This window comes from Mixophyes fleayi, chromosome 2 (assembly GCF_038048845.1).
Source record: "Mixophyes fleayi isolate aMixFle1 chromosome 2, aMixFle1.hap1, whole genome shotgun sequence".
In the NCBI taxonomy this organism is placed as follows: domain Eukaryota; kingdom Metazoa; phylum Chordata; class Amphibia; order Anura; family Limnodynastidae; genus Mixophyes; species Mixophyes fleayi.
This window is the reverse complement of record NC_134403.1, coordinates 144,520,107-144,542,681: the sequence shown is the minus strand read 5'-3', so window position 1 is coordinate 144,542,681 and position 22,575 is coordinate 144,520,107. Positions and strand designations below refer to the sequence as shown.

Below are 22,575 nucleotides of genomic sequence, written 5' to 3'. Positions count from 1 at the left end.
ACAGCTCCCCCAGCTGCTGACAAGGTACAGGACAAGTTGATAATGGAAGCAGAACACAGACTGGGTAACTAGCAAACAATCACAGCAAAAAACAAGCTGATGACAATAACGGATAGTTGAAAAAAATTACTCAACAAGCATAGACTCAAAGCACTGAACTTGCACAAGACAACCTGTTGCTCAGGCACAGATAATCTAGTATGGGCAAGGCCAGGCATGCAGGGACAATAACTAGAGGTTCTCACAGATTTCAAGTAAAAGCCTGGAACAAGCAACTTCATACACTGCAGTTTAAAGCTTATGTAGGCACAGGGCACACACAGATTACATATCAGTGAAACAGAGAGAAAAACATAAGCTTAACATTTTATTTTTGTATCACTGATTACAGGACACTACAGTGTATTTTAAATAGAGATGGGCGGGCTCGGTTCCCCGAGATCCGAACCCACCCGAACTTCGCCTATCCGAGTACCGAGCCGAGCATCGTGACGTATTCGTATTTCAGAGCTCGGTTCTCGCGAGATTTGAAAAGCATAAATACCCGCCTCCACAGCAATCCATCGCCATTTGACAGAGGGGGAGAGCAGGGTTAGGTCACAGGCTGTATTAGAGCAGGGACAGAGCAATAATTGTACACCTTATTCTTTGTATTATTATTTCAAGTCTAATCTATTCAATTCTATTATTAATTACAATTCTATTAGTAATTGTTAGAGCAGGAAGAGAGGAGGATAGAGGAGGCATTTTTTTCAATATTTTGCACTACAATGTGAAACAATAATTTTTCTGGCTGCAAAAAGTCATATTTAGCAGCAGTATCTATTGAATATTTTTCACTACAAGTGGTTTGGGCTCATTAAAATGGATTCAAAGCAGTCCACATATGAGCAGAATCAGCAAGCAGGTGCTGGAACCAGTCCTGATGGTAGTCTTCCCTGTACGTCATCTGGTAAAGCCTATGTAAAAGTACATAGTCTGTTTAAATCTGAGAAAAACACACCTCAAAAAAAATAAGTATACTTATAAGTGTAGGGTGCAATCTACCCCCAAATAGGAAAGGGACTTGGGGCATTTCTATATCACGTACAGTCTTGAAAGGCTGCTGTTTTGGCAATTTCTCAATAAGGGTAGGGTGTTATACACAGACTGACCCCAAACTGGCTTTGTCCATTTCAATTTACATTGTACAGTCTATAACAGCTGAATTTTTTAGTATTTTCTACAAGTGGAGGGGGGCCTAGAGAGACCATTTCTTTAGAAATTTAACTATAAGTGTAGGGTGTAATATACACCCAAATATGCATAGATGGAAAGGAAGACAATCTGGTTTGTGTGTAAAATTAATGACGGCGTACCAGGAATTAAACAGTTTTTTCATAATTATATAGCTTTACAATTACATTACTTATCCAAGAAACAGGTGGAGCACAAAATTAGGTTATTTTATGCCCAAAAACTTTGATTTTTAAACAAAATTGCAAAACAAAACCAACCAAAACCAAAACCAAAACACGCAAGGGCGGTTTGGCAAAACCAAAACCAAATCACGACGGTAATCCAGATCCAAAACCAAAACACGGGGGTCAGTGAGCATCTCTAATTTTAAACTAAATAGCATAGGGAACATGGCCTAGCTGATGTACATGGTGGACATGTCCAGCAGGAGCTCTCCATTTGGCAATCTAAAACTGCCTGCCATCAGCTATTTTCCCGTTGGGAAATCAACATTTATCAGCCATTAAGTAAGGCAATATATGCCTGAAGGACCCTGACCGCAGTGTTTGGTCGAGAAATAATAGTGGTGTCAGGCATCAGAACAAGTTGAGGCCTAATGGCACCCACAGTTCCTATAGCACAATCTTCTGAGATAAAATTATGGAACAATCATAACAGAAAGATGCACAAACAGGGCCATCTTAACAACATTATGGGCCCCCAGGCAAAGCAGTGCACCGGGGCCCCTAGATATAGATATAGATATATAGATGTATACAGATACAGATATAGATATAGATATAGATATATAGAGATAGAGATAGATAGATGTACTTGCTCAGTGACCCTTGAAGGTTTTTTTTGCAGGTTTTTTTCTTATGCAGGATTATTTATTCTCACTAAGAGCTGTGCCTATGGGGCCCCCTTGCCTGTGGGGCCCCCGGGCAGCTGCCCATCGTGCCCAATGGAAAAGATGGCCCTGTGCACAAAGTATACCTTACAAAACCAAAGCCTAATGAAAGTTCCTGCATTACATGCCTAAGGCCTTAGAAGGCAAAATAACACAGGCCTAGCTCCCTCACAGTCATAAATCACATATTGGTTGATTATAGTAAAGAAACAAGACAATCACATCAATTGAATCTAATCCAGCCTATTAAGGAAATGGCACCAAAATAACGTACCTATATATTAACAGCTGAAGTCTTTGGAGTTTGATAGACCTGGGGGTAAATGTATCAAGCTGAGAGTTTTTCGGCGGGTTTGAAAAACCAATCAGATTTTAGCTATCATGTATTTAGTACATTCTACAAAATGACAGCTAGAATCTGATTGGTTGCTATAGGCAACATCTCCACTTTTCAAACCCGCTGGAAAACTCTCAGCTTGATACATTTACCCCCTGGTCTTATTAGTAAATGACACTAAAATAAAGGTAGAGCACTGATTCTAAATAAATCTCACTTATCGTAAAGAGACGCGGCGGTCGTCCCTGCATGTCGGGCCAGTTGCCTAGCTACAGCAGCCGTAATCCTCTTCCTGTTGGGTGACAGTAGGCCCCTAGATCAAAGCTGATTGCCATGCAAACGGCAACCAGCATCCTCTCTCTGCTTTTTCTGGCATCTAACCAGTTGCTAGCCAGTATTAGCTAGGCACTTTCCTCACTCTTCCATTACCTAGGGAGGAGGTTGGATGCCGCCTGAGAGACACTGCAAATGGTGACCAGTAAGTTTTGTATTTTGTATGTGTGTGGAACACAAGGTCCTTCACATGAGAGAGGGTGTTCCTGTGTTTTAAGTTAACCGGACAGGCTAGGAATTTCATTCTGCAGTCCTCTGTCACATACTGTCAGGTTGTTCAGGGTTAGGATGGGCCTCGAAGCCTGCTAGGCAATGACTACCCCCCAAGAGGTGCAGAATCTAATGGAAGGAGAGGTATTCACCAGGGTTTAGCGCAAGGAGATATGGTCTTGGCTGCTCTCCAACCACAGGTCGCGGTCCTCTAGGGGGCGCAGAGCAGACTAAGAAAGAACCCGGAGACAATGGAAATATGTAGCTATACCGGACTGCAGGAAGGTAAGTATACAGGTATTGGAAAGCGGCAGGTGAGTCGGAAAAATAAGACAGGAACAATATGCTGAGAGAAGCAGATGACCTATAGTCAGCAGACCATCCATGACTCAGAGAGGTGTCTGTGCTGAGCAGCAATATACAGAGAGCTGAGATCCCTAAGAGCCGGTTACCCAGAGACAGGATCTATGATGATGCCCGATGCCTTGTAGTAACCCTTCAGGTACACTGTGGAACACACTACTGCAGGTAAGAGATCCGAGATGGGTAGCGAATGCTTGATGTAGGATCAATAATGAGTTGCAATATAATGCTGGCTTAACGCGAACATGTACTGAGGAACAGGTGACACAGGAACAGTAGTGAGAGTGATAAACTGTAGAGAACTGTGCGCTGAGATCCCTGTGGATGGAATAGCCCGTTGCAGGATCAATGATGAGATGCGATATCCTGCAGTATAATTACTGGCCTTGAATAGAGCAAGTATTGAGCAACAAAGACACGATGAGTAGAAGATGACGATCGCTGAGAGCCAATAGACAGGACTGATGGTAAGGCACGAGGCACTGTGATATATCCACTGATCTGATCGTAGAACGGGTGACACAGGTTAGAACCAGGAGGGTGATGTACTGCACAGAACAGAGGCGCTGAGATCTCCGTGAAGCTTATAGCCTAGGAACAGGACCGATGGTAAGACACGATGTATCAGCAATACAGCCATGGATCACAATGATGATACAGGTGTCACAGGATTCAGCAGGAAAGTATGTGTGGAAGCGATCAGGAGTCAAAATGCAAACAAGAAACAGGGAGAACTGTATCCATACAGGTAGGAGACCTGAAGATCTGACAATGGGAGATAGGAGGAAGCGGTTAAAATAGTGAACAGGCCGGTAATCAGCCAATGTGGATCCAGGAGAAGTTTGAAAAGTGCCAGGACTGCACATGAGCAGCAGGGCAGGCAAGATGGCGATAGAGAGAGGAGGAACACCATGCAGTCCAAGATAAGATGGTCCAGTGCAACAGGTATGACAACCATCTAACATGGAGTTAGAAAGGTGTGCTGTGTGATATAACCCAAGGAAACGGCACTCCTAACCCGATCTTATGTAAAAATAAAATTATATATATATATATATATATATATATATATGCATACACCCCATTATAATAAAAAAAAAAAGTGCTGTAGGGGGACGAAACATATAAAATAAAATGCATAGTTAGAGTTAGGATGCCACACGGGGGGAGAAGCTGTGTAGTCCATAATTATTCCTACTGGATATTTATATAAACTCACAGTTCATGCAAATATAATTTAGTGTTGTTAATATGTTAACTCTGTGGCATAATATGATTTGGGGGCACTATTGTGGCATAATATTATTTTGGGGCACTACTGTATGGCATAATATGATTTGGGGGCACTACTGTATGGTATAATATGATTTGGGGGCACAATTGTGGCATAATATCAACTGGGGGCAGTATTGGGGTATAATATCATTTGGGGCACTATTGTATGAACTGGGGCACTATTGTGGGATAAAATGATTTAGGGGCTATTAATTGAAAGTGGGGTAATCTCGTGAGACTAAGAGCTTCCCTGGTCACTCTACAGAAAGTTCCCACCCTGATGGATGTCAGCAGCACCGGAAGCATAGATAAGTACAGTGGGCTGGGGGTGTCATAATGTGCCTGGGGGGATGGCGTGATGTGGCTGGGAGGGGGTGATAAATATAAAGTTTTATTATAATGTATGTATCAATGCCCCATGTTGGCCACACCCACAATACAATGTGGTCACGCCCTTTTTGGTACAAGGTTTCTTTCCTACTAGACCTTAGGTGGGCCTGTGTACTTTAAATGCCAGGGCTGATTTTTAGTCCCAGTCCGGCCCTGGATGGAAAAAGTTTAAATGATTGCAGGCTGTGCGCTCACTTTATCACACTGTGAGCAGCTCACTGACAATGGCCTCAATTTAAAGTTATCAGACAGCACAGCTTGCACCTGTCGCATAATGACCAGAACTGAATCATCCAGTCTGGCTCTTACTGGCAAGGTCAGCGCTGTCTTGTGTACAGACTGAGACAACCACAATGAAAGGGTCCTGTATCAGCCCTTCCCCCCTCCCCTCCGATGGCACAGGAATTTAACGACACATGTGCTGTTATTAAGGCATATTCCTGTCATACTGCTCTAATATAGACACACATTACCCTTTGCCTTTACACAGATCAGCTTATTGTAGGAAATGATTGTCCCGTTCTAACATCAGACAATCAGCTGACAGGGGGGAGGGGAGGGTCACATGATCGCAGCTGCAATCGCATTTGGAAGATGACATCTGCAGCAGCGGGGACGCCGGGAAGGACGGTGGATCCCCTGGTGAGGACAACGGGCCCCCAGGTGAGCTGGATGGGCTCCGCCTACTTCTAAAAGGAGGTGTGGTGATTTTCTTGGTATTCCGGTGGGCTACTCTGACGCTGGGGTCAGTCTCAAAGTAAGATAACAGATAATGTGATAGCACTACATAAGTAAAGACTTAGCTGCTCCTTAACAGCACCAGCAAGGCAATTAACTCCTAATTGCTCAGAGAGCAGTTACCTGCTGTTCCTAACAGTCATCCTATACTTTCAATGCGCAACTTTTGTAAAAATTTGATGCAGGCAAGTGCATTTATAATAGGGGGAAGAACTTTGAAGTTACTTTTTAACATTTTCCACCTTGCACATTTTCATGTACATTAGCAATCACACAAAAATAGTCATATGCCCATTTTACAGGGACAGTTCCCAAAAGTGGAATGTGCTAGGTGGACAGATAAGTGCATGTGCATAAATTTAAATGTGCTGCATGTCTGCATACTTTGCATTCAGTAAATGACTCCTAATGTGCACTTACTGTATAACTTGTTGACTGCTCTGTGAACCACTTTGCTGGCCCCCTTCCCCATATTCATTTGGACTATCCCTTCAGTGTCCATAGTACTGATTTACTGTATAATTGCCTGTACCACTATAATGTTTTCATAAACAACTCTTGGCATTCAGGGCTTTGCGTCATTATCCATGTTTGTCACTTTTGACCTGTAACTGGCATTTTTTTTCACAACTGCAAGCAAGGCTCAATGTATGACATTACATATGTAAACAGCTACTCATGAGCTAAGATGACCTCAGAACCAGGAGTAAAAGTCCAGCCTGTATGCACTCTGGCCATGCTCTCATATACTGTGTACATACCTCAGGATCACTAAACTAATCTAGATATGCTACAAGTCCACTAAACACCAACATCAATATTTTCATATATGAACAATGAAAGTAAAATCGTTCAGTGTTAACCTAATATTTCACTGCAACTCTTAAAAAAATTATCACCTTTCCACTAGTGGGACCTGAACGAAAACAGCTCACATCCTGGGATTCACTTTTGGATGTCATGACATAACTTACAGATATTCACAATGGGCAACGTTATGGCAATATGTACTGTATTTTGCAAAAAATTGCACAGAGCATGCCCAGAAACAGACTATAAGCCAGTGAATTAAAGAACAGCCAATTCAATGCAAAGGATAGTTCTGACCGCCTTAGATTTCATGGTCGAGACGGGGGAGGAAGAGGCGTATATATGTAGTCAATGTACAGTATGGGCATGCCAGAGTCGAATGCACGCAGCAACGTCCGATTAAAGATCTGGGCATCTCTCAGGTACGTGATTTTCAGCCACATTACTAGCACCAGATACAGGGCAGGTTTAAGTGCTGAGTGATAGTGATGACGGTCACGTATACATGCTAGAACATGTGTTTTACAATCAAGAGCAACTGTAAAAATTTATTTTATGTACAGTAGACATTAATAAATAATAAATAATGCTGATAAATGTATTACATGGTGAAAAAATGAATAAAAAAAACTTTTAATGTTTTTTTTCATTAATGAATATATTAATAACAGGTGACAATAATTGAATAGTTTTTTTTTTTTGTGTGTTCTGCTGGAACTTTATATTCCACATATGTATTGTTCGTATCCTGCAGTGTATTGTGCCTGTCTCAATATGGTATGTGCCGTATATGCAGAGCGTACCTACACCTGTATACAACAAGAGACGATTCTTCAGATCCATTTGTAGGTGAATATGGATGTACGTATCCCAGACTAAGGCCCATTTTTTAAAAAAAAACGCACTGTGACCGGATCATGTATAAATAACTTATGGTATAAATTTATTTAAAGGAAAAAGCACAGGGTGCTTATTTATATAATTGCCAATGCACTTACACACACTACATTCATTTACTGGCCCCCTTACACGCACACATTTATTTAGTATACTGGCCCCTTCTTACACATTACATTCATTTACCGCCCCCCCACACACACACTACATTCATTTAGTGGCCCCCACATTCATTTAGTGGCCCCGGCACACACATCAATTTAGTATACTGGCCCCCTCACACACACTACATTCATTTAGTAGCCCCCCCCCCCCCCCCCACACACACACTACATTCATTAAGTGGGCCCCACACACACACTACATTCATTTAGTGGCCCCCACACACACACTACATTCATTTAGTGACCCACACACACACAACATTCATTTCGTGGCCTCCACACACACACTACATTCATTTACTGACACACACACACGCACATTTAGTATACTGACCCCCGCACACACACTTAAATATACTATACTACTTACCTAGCTCCATCCGCCCACGCGCTGTGTAGTCTCTTACACATGGAATGGCACCTGTCACGTGGTGCGCGTCACAAGTGACAGCAATAGAGAGCATATCACATAGTGTCGTGAACATAGAGAGCTTGCAGTTATTTATAAGGGATAAATCATAACTGCAGTGTAAATATGTTATATCAAATGAATCCATTGATAAGTTAGTTAAAGTGTAAAATGTAAAGACAGAGTCTGATGGAAATGTATTTGCTGGCTTTGCACATTCCAGTGTGAAAAGATAAGTGTGTCACCTCTGACAGCTTCAAAGGGCTCCTACTGTGAGATAGCCTGGCCTGGGAGGGAGTATTGGACACTTGAATAGACTGTGTTTGGCCGATCACATCTGGAGATCCTTGTAGCAGAGCCGTAACTAGGGTGGTGCGGGCGGTGCCGTCGCCCAGGGCGCAAGCCCGAGGGGGGCGCAGCAGCCGCCCGCTACCTTACCCTCTGTGGCACATAGTAAAAAAAAAAATCTAAAAAGAAAATAAAAAAATAAATTGTGGCCCCCCTCCCCTGACTTGCGGCACCCCCCCCCCCCCCCGCGCGAGTCAGGGGAGGGGCTAGTGTGGTGGCTGGTCTCCTCCCTCCCTCCTCTGTGTGACTCGCCAAGAGATGTTGCAGACGCCCATCGAGGCAGTAATGTAGGTTAATAATATACACTTTTCTTTCTAGAAATTCTGTCTGCGATAGGTGTTTTTGTGGTAGGGATAATTTTGCTGGAACACATTCCCAGCTGCTCGAAAGGAGGAACACAAAAGGTGAGTAATTTAGATTCTGAAACCCTGGCTTAAAAATTTTGTTAAGTTGTAATGCTAAAAATGTCAAACTGTGCCATGCAGCCGGCAGGTGTAAGCATCCATTAGTGAATATCTACACTGCCTGTGCTTTATTTATAACAGAAAAGTTCCTGGTGTTATATAAAGTTCTAAGGCCTGGACCAATGTGCTATTATCGCTCACTTGTGCTGTCACCACACAAGGTAAAAGAGGAGCATTTTTGCCTTTTGGTCAGTGCTATGTATTTATTTCCACAAAATGTCTCCTACCAACAAGCTTAGGGGTATATTTACTAAAGAGCATTCAGCCATAAAAATTGAGAAAACAGCAGCTATCCCTGTAAGATGGCCACTGCATAATTTATGAAGGAATCAACCCCAAACCTCATATAATGCAGACACCATATACCAATATGGGAACTGCAAAGTTATCCAATTTAGTAAGGTAATGTCACCTCACGATGGTTTATTCTTTATCCATTTATTCTTGAGGTTGATGCCTCTGACGTCGGTGCCGGGGCCATCTTGTCACAAAAAGATCCTCATACTCACAGCTTACATCCATGTGCCTATTTTTCCCGTCAGTTCTCTTCAGCGGAAACCAACTATGATGTTGGAAATCGAGAGCTGTTAGCAATTAAATGGGCCTTTGAGGAATGGCGTCATTGGTTGGAAGGCGCTGCACACCAGATCTCCGTTATTATGGATCATAAGAATCTACAGTATATACAGTCGGCCAAACGATTGAACCCTCGACAGGCTCGTTGGTCGCTGTTCTTCACCCGCTTTAACTTTATAATCACCTACCGACCAGGTTCTAAAAATGTCCGGGCAGACGCCCTATCCAGAGGTTTCCTAGCACACCATGCTCCAGTTACTAGTCCTGAGCCTATTGTTCCTGTGTCTATGATCCATGCTGGGTTAACCAAAGACCTGAGCTGTACCTTACAAAGGTTTCAGAGATTAGCTCCTGATAATACTCCGGTAGGATGCTTGTTTGTCCCAGTTCATCTAAGGAAAGCAGTCCTTGCTGAAGCACACAATAATCAGACGGCTGGACATCTTGGAGTCTTCAAAACAGTGGAAATCCTTTCCCGTACTGTATGGTGGCCATCTTTGTCGGCTGACGTCAAGAGTCACGTCCTGTCTTGTGAAGTTTGTGCCAGGAACAAAGTTCCCAGGACTCGCCCGGTAGGTCAATTGGTTCCGTTCGCCGCTCCTGCAAAACTTTGGACACATTTGTCCATGGACTTTATAGTTGATCTGCCACTCTCTGCCGGACACAATACCATTTGGGTCGTGGTAGACCGGTTCAGCAAAATGTCACATTTCATTCCGTTAACCAAGCTTCCGACTGCTCGAGATTTGGCTGTCTTATTCATTCAACACATTTTCCGTCTCCATGGACTCCCTACTGACATCGTCTCCGATCGGGGTTCTCAGTTCATAGCGCAGTTCTGGAAATCCTTCTGTACCCTCCTTGGAATCAAAATCAGTTTGTCATCCGCATACTACCCTCAGTCAAATGGGCAGACTGAAAGGGTTAACCAGTCCTTAGAGAAGTTTTTACGATGCTACACATCGGAGTTCCATGACAACTGGTCCTCCTTGTTGCCCTGGGCGGAATTTGCCTGTAATAACTCCTGTCACTCATCTACCAAAACCTCTCAGTTAGTTTGCAACTATGGTTTTCACCCCAGGTCTAACTCTTTGTATTCACTCAAGTCCATTGGTATCTAGGAGATTCGCTCCACTGCCAGGGATCTCAGAGTTATCTGGAGGAAAGTACACTCATCATTGAAACAAGCCTCACTTGTTGCAAAAAAAAATTCGGACCGCCACCGTACCACCTGCTCCCTTAAGGTGGGCCAGAAAGTGTGGCTTTCTACAAAAAATATCAGGCTCAGACAGCCGTGCAAGAAGTTGGGCCCTAAGTTCATCGGGCCGTTTTCTATCATTAAGCAGGTGAATTCTGTTGCATTCAGATTAAAAATTCCGGGCTCATTGAGGATCCCCAACACGTTTCATTGTTCGCTGTTGAAGCCGGTACTATATCCTGGTCAAGCCCAGTCTTCAAGTGTGCCTGGGAGAGGTTCCAGCGGGCCACAAAGGTTTGTGGTTCAAAGAATCCTTGATTCTAAAAAAGTACAAGGACAGGTGCATTTCCTAGTGCAGTGGAGGAATCGCGGGTTAGAAGAGCGTTCTTGGGTTCCGCGGAGACAACTCCATGCCCCTAAACAGTTGAAGAAATTCTTCAAAAAATTTCCAAAGAAACCTGGATGTCGGGGTTCCTTAACCCCTCCTCAAGGGCGGGGTACTGTCACTTTCTGTCTGCCCCAGCGTCCCGGCCGTCACCATGACGACCGGGACGTCACTTCCCTCCAACTCCCGACCGTTGCCAAGGCAACGGCCGGACGCTACTCCAGCGCGGCATCCCGGCAGCCGCGCGCGCGCAGGCTGTGATGATTCAGCTTGTAGTACTGAATTAGCAGGCATTGGCCTGCAGGCGCGTATGACAGGGCTAGCCTGATTGGTCTCTAGTGCAGCAGGCAATTAGCCTGCAGGTGTGCACTGTCCAGGGGCAAGCTCTGATTGGTCCATCTAGGTATTTAAGGCAATGAGGTCTGCTGCCTTATTGCCGGTTATAGCTTCTGACTCCCAGTCTGCTGACCTGCTTGTTCCTGTTCCTGTGTATTGTATTCTGCTGAACTCTCGTGTATGACCCTTGGCTTGGATTTGGACTTTGCTCGTGTATCCCGTGACCCTGACCTTTGGCCTGTTTACCGTTTCTCCTGTTTGCCTGTGACCCTTGACCCCGGCTTGTTAACTGGAATTGTAACTTGCTGCCGGCCCTTGACCTCTGCGTGGACCTCACTCCGCTTGCCTGGGTTCTCCCCAGCCGGTACACACTTCACGACCCTCTGTCAGTCTGCAGCCCAGTCTGTCCCCACCATCAGGGGCTCCAGTGAACACCAGATTGGCAGAGTAGACTCCGGGTTGTGTTGTGCCGGCTGGAGGGGTTCCTAACATGCAGGCCACAACCCCTGGGGGCAGGGACAGGTCTTTAAAATGCTGACACGAGACACAGAAAATTGTCAGACTTTTTGGGGAAATCAAGCCACATTGATAAGCTGTCCATCTTCCTAACCAATTCCCCATGGCGCAGATTATGCAACTCAAGTAAGTGCTATTCTGAATGTAACCCCTTTTATTTTAAACTGTTTTGCTTGTTATGTCAATCTATTAATTGTTTATTCATTGCCCTGTACTTTTGTATATTAAATCTATAATTTAATTTGTTGCGTCCTTGATACTCTAACGAATCCATTAGCCTGTTAGAAGAGAGCTCGACCATGTTAACCCTTGGAATGCCAGTGTGTGATTTGTTGATACATTTGATTAACAAGCTGTGTGTGCTTGAATTTACATTTGTGTAACAGTCTGGAGGTGTGAAGAAGTAACCCTTTGTGTGCTGGTGTGGGTCTTGCTAGTCTGTGAATAGCTAGAAGCCTGCGTGCCAGTGTGGGACAGTGTATTGGGGTCCTATTGCCCGTATTCGATAGGTGGTGGCAAACCTGAAGTGTCTGGGGGTATGAAAGCGCTGTGTTTGGGGGCGATTCTGTAGGTCTATAACCTGTGTGATAGGTAGAGAGAGACTGCGGGCTGAAATCGTGTGTGACCTCATACAGCAAGCACCCCAAAGTCACGGCAGCTGGTAGTGTGTTCGTGACACATAGTAGAAGGGAGGGCAGGGGGATGGATCGTTAGGATCCGCGGCCAATTGGAGAAGGTGGCTGGTCCCGGGGGAGGGGCCAGCTGTCAAGTACAGACTAGGCACCAGCCCAAAATCTTTTTTTTTTTTCCGGACCGAGGGGCATATGCCCCCCTGCCCCCCAGCCCAGCCGGCCCCTATGTGACAGGGGTAGTGTCATGAAGTGATGACAGGAATTGAGGCAAGCAGGAAGCCACAAACTGAGGGCTACATTTATCAAAGCATAAAAATTATCATGGACAACGGTGGAACAAGTACTGCCGCTGTCCTCCAATTGCTAACAACATCTTATTTTTACAATCTGGAAACTCCAGGCTTCCAGTTCCAGTGCACAAGATCGATATGGCTGTACACAGTGATAGAAAATTTTGTTTTTGGAGGAGTCTTGCTAAGTAGACCCCTGAGAGCTAGATAGTGTAAGGAGCAAGGTCCAGCAAAAGCACTGAGTAGTGATATGAGACTGCTGTCAAACTAATGAGTAAAGATTGCAGTCAAATCCACTTCTATGAAACAAACCTCATACAGCCAACTTGTCATAGTTATTTGCTTGAATTGCTTCCCTTCATATCACAGAATATTACAGAGATTTGCTTTGTCACTGTATAGTAGGAAGTTTTCTTTTCGTGCTTTGTGGCTTTCAATTCACTGTTCAACATTACGTGACTAGTGGAATGGAGGATTATACAGTACAGATCATTGTTATTTTATACTGAGCATTACTGAAATATTAGGCATTAGATGATAGTTAAAATATTTTTGTTGCAGTGCTGCAAAGATAACTATGTTTTGGGAGTGTTTTTATAAAAGACTAGAACAGAATGGCGGCCCAGAGCCAAAAGAAACTGTCCACTTCACTTTAAAGGTTTCTATTATAAAAACTGAAGGGATTAAACAAACAGATTTCTCACTTAAGAAGTAGTGTAATGTAGTTATGTGGTCTGGCACTGTTGCTCCAATAGGAAACAAAAAATTAAGAAAAAATATTAAATAGCTGTCACATCTGAAATAAAATTCAAAGTGAGCAAGACACCTAGTGTAACAAGCATGATACCTAAGGAGACATAGGGCAAATCCAACACCGGGCAGCAGTTGCGCACGCAGGGGGGGTGTCTGGTTCTCCAGAAACCCCTCCCCTCCGCGAACCAACGGTACTGTACAGCAGCCGCGGCGCAGTCAAAGAAGCGTCCGCGGCACTGCTGTATTGTAGTACAATACAGCACTGCCGCAGATGCTTCTTTGACAGCGCCACGGCTGCTGTACAATTCAGACTCGCCGAAATGGAGCAGCAGCTCTCTCTTGCTCTATTTTTCTTTTTTTGGGGGGGGGGGACGACCGCGGAAACCCCCCCCCTTCTAAATCCTGCGTTCGCCCCTGGGCAGGAAAACTTTGTTGCACAGGCGTAGTAAAATGCAACGTAACTTCTACTTGTGGCCACTTATGCCTTGACTTTTTAACTATGTGCTATTACCCTAGCACTATCTGCTCAAAGCTTGCCAGGAAGAACCTGGTGCTATTCAGCACAGGGTTGGATTGCCCGGGCGGCTGGGAGGAGAGTGGGGAGAGGGGGGGGGTTAGCCGGACTGGGTCTGGTTTCACATTATGGCAGGGCAGGTTGCCACTATGCACAGGGACCAACATTTATGTCTACCTACTATAGTGGTAATCAGCCCAGGCAATACCACTACTGCTGGTCACATATTTTAGATGGGGACGGGGGTATGTTGTTTTTTATTTATTGAGTAATTTATTTTTTGAGTCATTCTATTTTTTTTACAATTAAAGGTATAGCAGTCATCATCATCAGCTTGATATGGACTGCTGTATCATTAATCTGACCGCATACATTCGGAGAGTATCCGGACGTGGACATGGGCAGCCGTATATTTTGTCCTAAGTTTCTGCCACAAAATTGCAGCCTACTCTAAATGAGGCCCATACTCTGAAACATACAATCAATAAGTCACCCATAGATCCTGTGGGGCATATTCAATTGTCCACATTACTCGGAAAAATAAAGTGGCATGCGCACTATTACCGTTATTATGGTAATAGTGCGCGTAATTACCGTTATTACGGTACCTTTAACGCCGGCTTTCAGGGAGCTGCGAGCTGAAATTTGGCTTAGAATTACCGTAATAACAGTAATAGTTTTAACGCCATGTTACTTTTGCAAGTAACACAGACAATTGAATATGCCCCCATGTATATACAGCAATCAGCCACAACAATAAAACCACTGAAAATTAAGTGCATAACATTGATTATTTTGTTACAATGACACGTCAAGGGCTGGGATATATTAGGCAGTCAGTTTTTGAAGTTGATGAAGCAGGAAAAATGGGCAAATGTAAGGATCTGAGCGACCTTGACAATGGCTAAATTGAGATGGCTAGACGACTGGATCAGAGCATTTCCAAACCAGCAAGTCCTGTGGGGTGTTTCTGGTATGCAGTGAATACTACCTACCAAAAGTGGTCCAAGGATGGACAACTGGTGAACCAGCATCAGAGTCATGGGCGCGCAAGGCTCAGTGATGCACGTGGGGAGCAAGGGCTAGCCCGTCTGGTCCAATCCCACAGAAAAGCTACTGTAGCACAAAGTGCTGAAAAAGTTGATCCTGCCTATGATAGAAAGGTGTCAGAACACACAGCGCATTGCAGCTTGCTGCATATGGGGCTGTGTAGCTGGAGCCCATTTAGAGTGCCCATGCTGACTACTGTCCACCCCCAGAAGCTGCCTACAATGGGCACATGAGCACCAGAACTGGAGCATAGAGCAATGGAAGAAGGTACCCTGATCTGATTAATCACATTTTTTCTTTTACATCATGTGGATGGCTGGGTGGGTCATTTACCTGGGGACGAGATGGCACCAGTATGCACTATGGGATGAAGACAAGCCGGTGGAGGCAGTGTGATGCTCTGGGCAATGTTCTGCTGGGAAACTTTGGGTCCTGGTATTCATGGATGTTACTTTGACACGTACCAACTACCTAATTATTGTTGCAGTCCAAGTACACCCCTTCATGGGTACGGTATTCCCTGATGGCAGTGGCCTCTTTCAGGAGGATAATGCACCCTGCCACACTGCAAAGATTGTTTAGGAATGATTTGAAGAACATGTCAAGAAGTTGACTTACCCTCCAAATTCCCAGATCTCAATTCGATTGAGCATCTGTGGGATGTGCTGGAAAAACAAGTCCAAGCCACGGAGGCCCCACCTCGCAGCTTACAGGACTCAAAGGATCTGCTGCTAACGCCTTGGTGCCAGATACCACAGGACACCTTCAGAGGTCTTGTGGAGTCCATGCCTCGATGGGTCAGAGCTGTTTTGACAGCACAATATATATATATATATATATATATATATATATATATATATATATATATATATATTAGTGAACAATGTGGGCTGGGCTTGTGTACATTGTGTACATGCCATACCACCACCTCTACTGTTTCGATTGTAAAGCCATCAATAGCGATAAAGTGATTTTATGCAGAGATGATGAATCTATTTTAAGTAGAAATGTGAATGTATTTATCAGAAACAAATTATATCCCTATATATTGTGGCTATAGTTTGTTTTTTTTACCTCTGGCTGTTTAGTTCTGATGACTCTTGAGATGGTAGGCCCCAGAGATCATTCAATGGAAGTTCATGGAGCCTGTAAACCTTTCTTGCAAGTGGAGTAATCCAGTTCAAGGTCATGAAGGAAAAAAAGCCAGCATTATCAATGGGATGTCGATGCCTGTAAAATATTTAACAGTTATTAAACAGATCCATTATAATCCAGCTTTGCAATTGTTTGCTTATCATCCTTCCCCATCTCTTCTACCCCTCCCAATAATTCCACCCCAAAAACAATATATCTTTGGACTCTAATTCTAAATGTCTACATTGACCTTGGTTTGTGATAAACTAACCATTAATAAGAAATTGATTTAAACAGTAAACTGAATCACATTGTTTTGGTCAAAAAAATGTTTTCCAACAAAAAGAAATATTTTGTTTCATTTGTGAAACATTTATCCAAACATATCCAGTCAAGATGACATTACCAATAGTCATTTTGTCCTTTTATTAGGCCTAAAGATAGTTGTCCGTATGTTGCTGCAACATCTATGATTCTCTGTATGCTTCTACTATGGTTCATGTTCCTGTACATCAAGGGGCCACTGTTATTTATAATAATCCTCAAATGGGCACTATTATTAATTATTATTATTAAAGGGGCGCTAATATTAATTACAATTATTAAGTTGGCACTTTTATTAACTACAATCATCAAGGGGGCACTATAATTAATTACAATCACCAAAGGGGTACTATTATTAATTACACGCATCAAAGGGGCAGTATTATTAATTTAGAACATGAAGGGGGCACTACTATTATTTACAATCATCAAGGGGACACTGTTATCAATTGCGATCATTAAGGGGCACTATTATTCAGATAAATATTAATTTTAAACCATAGAAGCCCTTGGCCCCCAAAGTCTTAATCCAGCTCTGGGACTTTGCAAATGATTCCCTCTCCGCACAAGCTATTTTAGATTTGTGTTTATTATTATTGTTTAAATGGTTCCTTTCATTTTCTTTATTTTTTTCCTTTTTTTCCCTTGCATTAGATTAAAGACATTAGTTTGCAACTACCTAAATAATGCCGTTAATAACATTACAGTAGGTATGTCATTGTTTTTTTCACCATTGTCATTTTTTGTCTCGTGCATCATGATCTTATTTTTTTTATATAGGAAGCATGTGAATTAACAAGGACTTTTACAACTTATTTAAGACATGAATGCGACTCAAACAAACAGTATTTTAGCAGAAAATAGGGGATGGTTCTATAGTGATTGCAGGCAGGACTTTGAAGTGGCTTTTTCCCTCATACACATTCCAGCCCAGGCTTACAAATGGTTTGCACAGAAGCAGAAAGTGGATGTGAACCTTGTTACTGGAAGGCAGAGATATAGGGGCACTGCACTGTACTTTTGTAGTTAGTAAATTGCATTTACTGTTCTGCATAGCATCTCGCACATCTATCTACTCTGGCCATCTACCTGATTAGGCTGTTCAGATATTAACGTGTTTGCTCAAATTTACAGGCATGCTAGAAAATTATCCAATTAATGGATTCGTCTCACACATCACATTTTTTTGGAGCTACATATATGGTGGCTAATCTACATATGTGGTGCCAATCTGTGGACAACATTATACAAAATTACTCCTCAACTGCCCTATACAGAATTACTGTACTTCCCATCTGTTTTAATATGAAAGCTTTCACAGAGCCTCTACTGCCATCGGATCAGTGCATCAGAAGTAAGGTTACATACTGTATAGGTGAACTTTATTCTTATTAGTTTAGGTGAATCAGAAAATGTAATTAGGGGAAATCCCCACTTATAGCAAATAGGGAGGGTCCTCCCAGAATCCCCCTGTTACCTGAACCTAAAACATAGGGCTGCTCATGCCATGGTTTTTGGCAAAGGAGGCCTCAATCCATTCATAGTGCTGCACTAGAGCTCTATTCAAGGGCTGCAAATGCATAGGGTTATTAAGGCATTTGTTTTGAGTGTAATGTAAGATATAAACAGGTAAAGAAAAGAGCAGTTTATTTATTGATTAAGCTCAATTAACAGGATCTTGGGATGGACCTTCACAGAAAAAAAACAGTACACCCACTTTTTCTCTTAAGTTTAATCCCATTTTAGAGAAAAATTAAGGCAAAAAACAGTAATATATATTATGTTCAATAATTCCGGTAGCTTATACCCTGTGGAGTAGCCATTTTGTGAGATGAAGCATTATTTATAAGGATTCAGGAAATCAATTTGCTAGGAATCAACACCTCATGGATACTAGTCTGGAAGATCTCTCAGGGATGCTGCTACTTACCTGTGGATTGATAGACTGTATTACCATGATTATTGGTGAAGGCCAACAACCACACTTGGCTCTTTATTAACTGGCATTAGGAAAACACCATTGATTGCAACCAGGTCTTGAACATGTGGTTGGGGTGGGTAGGGGGATATTGTAGGCATGCCATTGACCACAATGCAAGTAAACAGATGAAGCAGCACCAAAAGTACCATCCAGACCACAAGTAAAGAGGTGTGGGTTCATTAGAATCAATGGGCTCCATTCCCATACCTGTTTACATGCCTTTACTAGCATGAAAAACACAGTAAAAGCGTGAAGTGGGTATGGGGCATTATAACATTTGCGCTACACATTAAAAAGTACGCTGAAAAAACATAAAAAGACAGATATAAAACAAACTGTGTAGCAGGATGACTGGGAAATTCAACATTTCTAAACTTATATATATTGCAGCTGTTATGGTTTAAGGTAGAAAATGAATAAAATGCAGAGCCAATTTATGTCATTTTTTCCCCAACTTAGAATGCATGTTACAGAATGGAGATAAAAAATACTATCTACATTTTCTATTTTGTTGCTGATTCTGGGTATGTCTCCAGCTGTGTCAAAAATGGCAGAAACCCAATGTAATTTATTGGCTTAATTTTGTTTACGTTTTTCTCCACTTTATAGTTATTTGAGGTAGATTATCATCAGTAAATGTTAAATTCTGAGTCATTCTGAGAGGAAGCAAGTCAAAATTAATGCACTTATTCATAAAATAGCTTTAGCAATATGACATAAAAACACATTTTTTAACTGTAAGCTAAACACTCAGAATAATGCCAATGCCTTTCTACTGTGCAATATGCAGCTACAGAAGTGCCAGAGAGAAGATCTAACCCACAGTCATGCCGACAATATTGCCTATCCAAAGTTAGCAAATAAATTTACCTGTGTGTGGTACGAAATGGTTTGAACACTGGCAGGCTGTGTTGATATCTGTCGGCAAATTTCTCCTTGCCTGGACTGTCCATGGTACTTTTGGTGCAGAATGCAGTGCCTGCACAAAATGATGATGATATTAAAACTGTGGACTAGACACTCACCCCCTCGGGGTGTGCATTAAGGTGCTGTGTCAACTCATGACTTAGCAGAAAGTTTATAGTAATGTTGTCTGATGGGACATTGGATTCGATCCCAACATAGCTGCCGTGTTTTCTTGGAAACAGAAAGAACACCAATATCATTCCACGAAAGAATAATATTGCTTATGTACTACTAAACAAGTGTTCCAATAAATCGGGACAGTCACCTTGAGGCTGTTAATTATCACCCAGGAAGGGGCTACGGGGTCTATTAACAGTAAACTTAATTACAGCAAATGGTTTAAGGTTTCCAATGGTCTTAAATGATGTCGTATAGTTGTAATATATCTAAATATAACACGGCTACTATTTCTCATGCAGGAGACTTGTACAGAAGAGTTTGAGAAGACACCAAACCTCAGAACAGCTACACAAAGCCCATCAAGCTCCGTGAGTAAACACTGTCGGCTGGTTATTGCTGCTGCTCCCGGGGTATAGTGCACCGGCCGGCACATTACAAGGGCAGTGACACCGCTGGGACAGAAGTACTCAGTGGAACTTTGACAGCTCTCATAGTAAAAACACCCCCACTGCTCCCACCACTGTGATCCTCCCACCGGCACCAGGAGTCACGCCCGGTACTGCCTGCCCACGCCCATTATGTGCCAGTCTATATATATGTATAATGCTTCACAAATACATCACAGCTGACTGAGAATACTATCAGGCAGTAGTGAGACCATGACAGGGAACAGTTCAAGTCAACAAATGCAGAATCACCTCAGGGAATAATGAGATGTTCTTACTGCTCTCCTCTTGCAGTTTCCCTAAAACTTATTATTTTGTGTCCATTGATCTTTGACCTCTGTTTAGGGCCCAAACAAATATCGTTTTTATTAGTGTAATCAGTGTACAGTCATTTATGCTCAGATGCATAAATACATACACTGTGAAATATTGTGAAGTTCTTTCAAGATTTTAGGTTATCTATAAATGTTATTCATTACTTCTTTATTTTATGTAAGGTAATTTGTGTTTTAGATTTAGTGGTCATTTTTGTTATAAAGGACACGCAATACGAAATAGACTGTGAGAATTGTATGTTATTTATGGAATTAGATACATTCTCCTGCACTGACAATACTGAAAAATAGGGACATATCCAGGGACAACAATTTTCAGAGACAAATCTTTAAATCTTGGTACTGTCTTTAAAACCTGGGATTGTCAATAGAAATTAGGGATAGTTTGGAAAAAGTGGGATAAATATTTAGACATTAGTGAGCCCAGAACCTTAATGTCTTCATTTACTATCAGTGTTTTCCCAACACAAGAGAAAAATCACTTTCCAGGATTTCCAATAAATGAAAACATATTCATTGTAAAATTTTCCTAAATTTTTGGAATTTGGGGACAAATTCTGAGCTCTTTTTAAAGTTTGAGCTTGATGTATGGTTATGACTATAACACAAAATATATTCTTCATGGCTGGTTTCTAACTGAAAAATGCTATCCTCAAATACATTGGCATATCAGTTTTTTTTCGTGCAAGGTGTTGTGAGGTGATAATTTTATATATTTATCATTTAGTACTTTTTACAAAATGATAGCTAGAATCTGATTGGTTGCTATAGACAACATATTTCAAAGATACATTTACCCCCTGCTCTGTTGACAACTGGGGCATATAGAAGCCTCTACTGATGACAATGTGGGACATTTAAAAAACATATGTTCACAGAAAAAGATGCTGTTACCAATAGCAATCAGATTGAGTTATCTTTTATGTTCTGATTTTATTTTTTATAATTTATATGGTTGCTATGGGTTACAGCTCTCTTTCCACCAGTTTGCATAAATGTCCTTGATTATGTAGACAGGAAGGCTACTTGTCCTATTGCATATTATGCATTTCTTTGTCTTTTTGACAGACTGTTTATGTTAAGATTTGCATGTAGTATAGACTCCACCTGAATGTTCTCTTTACATATAAGTGGGTCCAGGCCATAGACTAAAATGATGGGTCATACAATTCCTTATGACTTTTTATCCTAAAAACATGGTGTGATAATTGGTCTCGCGAAACTAGTACAATATGTCTTTTTTTTTTTTCCTTACCACTGGTACAAATTATAGTATAAAATAAGTGTGGCAAACATGGAAGTCCGACTGTTGCTTTTGAAACCCGCTGTCCAGCAAACTCTCTCTACTCTCTTCTCAGCTCAGGGCACAAAACCTTGTGCCATAATAATACTTTGTCCAGCAGAAGGCACATGGCCCTGAACTCGTGATCATGTGTTCTGACCTGAGACCCACCCTATTTATCAGCTCAGCTATTTAAACCTGCTGAGTACACAGGCCTGTGCCAGAGTATTAGGCTCCAAACCTTTACTCCAGCGTTCCAGTACTTCTTGTGGCTAATCCCTGTGACCATTCCTCACCTCTCTTCTGCCTGTTGTTTGGTACTGTTTATGCTCCTGTTTGTCACTGGGCCGGCTTGTTCTGACACTGCTTCCATTTGCTGACTTGGCACCCTGCAGTCTGTTTTTGTACCAGTTCTGGCTACGTTGACCACTCTCTTGATTCAATCTGATACCAGCTCGTCATGCCTGGAGGCAGCGCAGAGGGAGCGCCCTGCGAACTTACCAGCAGAGAAGCCCATACCTCCTTGCGGGGGTCTTTGGAGAAAACCAGAGGTCCATAAGACTCTGCGCTTCTGTTACTGCCAGAACTAATCTAGGTTGGCAAAAGTGATTCCACGCTATCGCACTATCATGCTAGATTTGTGACACAGTGCTAGGGTTGAAGCTTGGGGGGGTTTGGCTATATGTTAGGATTAGGTTTAAGAATTTTTTATAATCTTTTTATTTTTTCATGTTTCATCTTAGGCACAAAAAGTATTGTTAAACTCTATGTAATCCTAGTGAAAGTTATCCCCTAACCAGTGTAAGGTAAGTAATACCCAAAGTCTGATTGTACATGTGGAAGTAGATTGACTTGTCTTAATCTACTGCCT

The 22,575-nt window shown here is 42.3% G+C and overlaps 1 protein-coding gene across 1 annotated transcript in view; it reads right to left on the bottom strand.

Moving 5' to 3' along the window:
- Positions 1-20,176, bottom strand: part of LOC142141553 (ATP-binding cassette sub-family C member 5-like) — a 124,356-nt gene extending 104,180 nt beyond the window's left edge. The window contains exons 1-2 of the mRNA XM_075200149.1: positions 19,426-20,176; positions 16,191-16,346 (exon numbers count right to left, since the gene is read on the bottom strand). Of these exons, the coding sequence (XP_075056250.1) occupies positions 16,191-16,346; positions 19,426-19,508 (239 nt within the window). The 5' untranslated portion in view covers positions 19,509-20,176. The remainder of the gene's footprint in view (positions 1-16,190; positions 16,347-19,425) is intronic.
- Between the last annotated feature and the right edge of the window lie 2,399 nt (positions 20,177-22,575).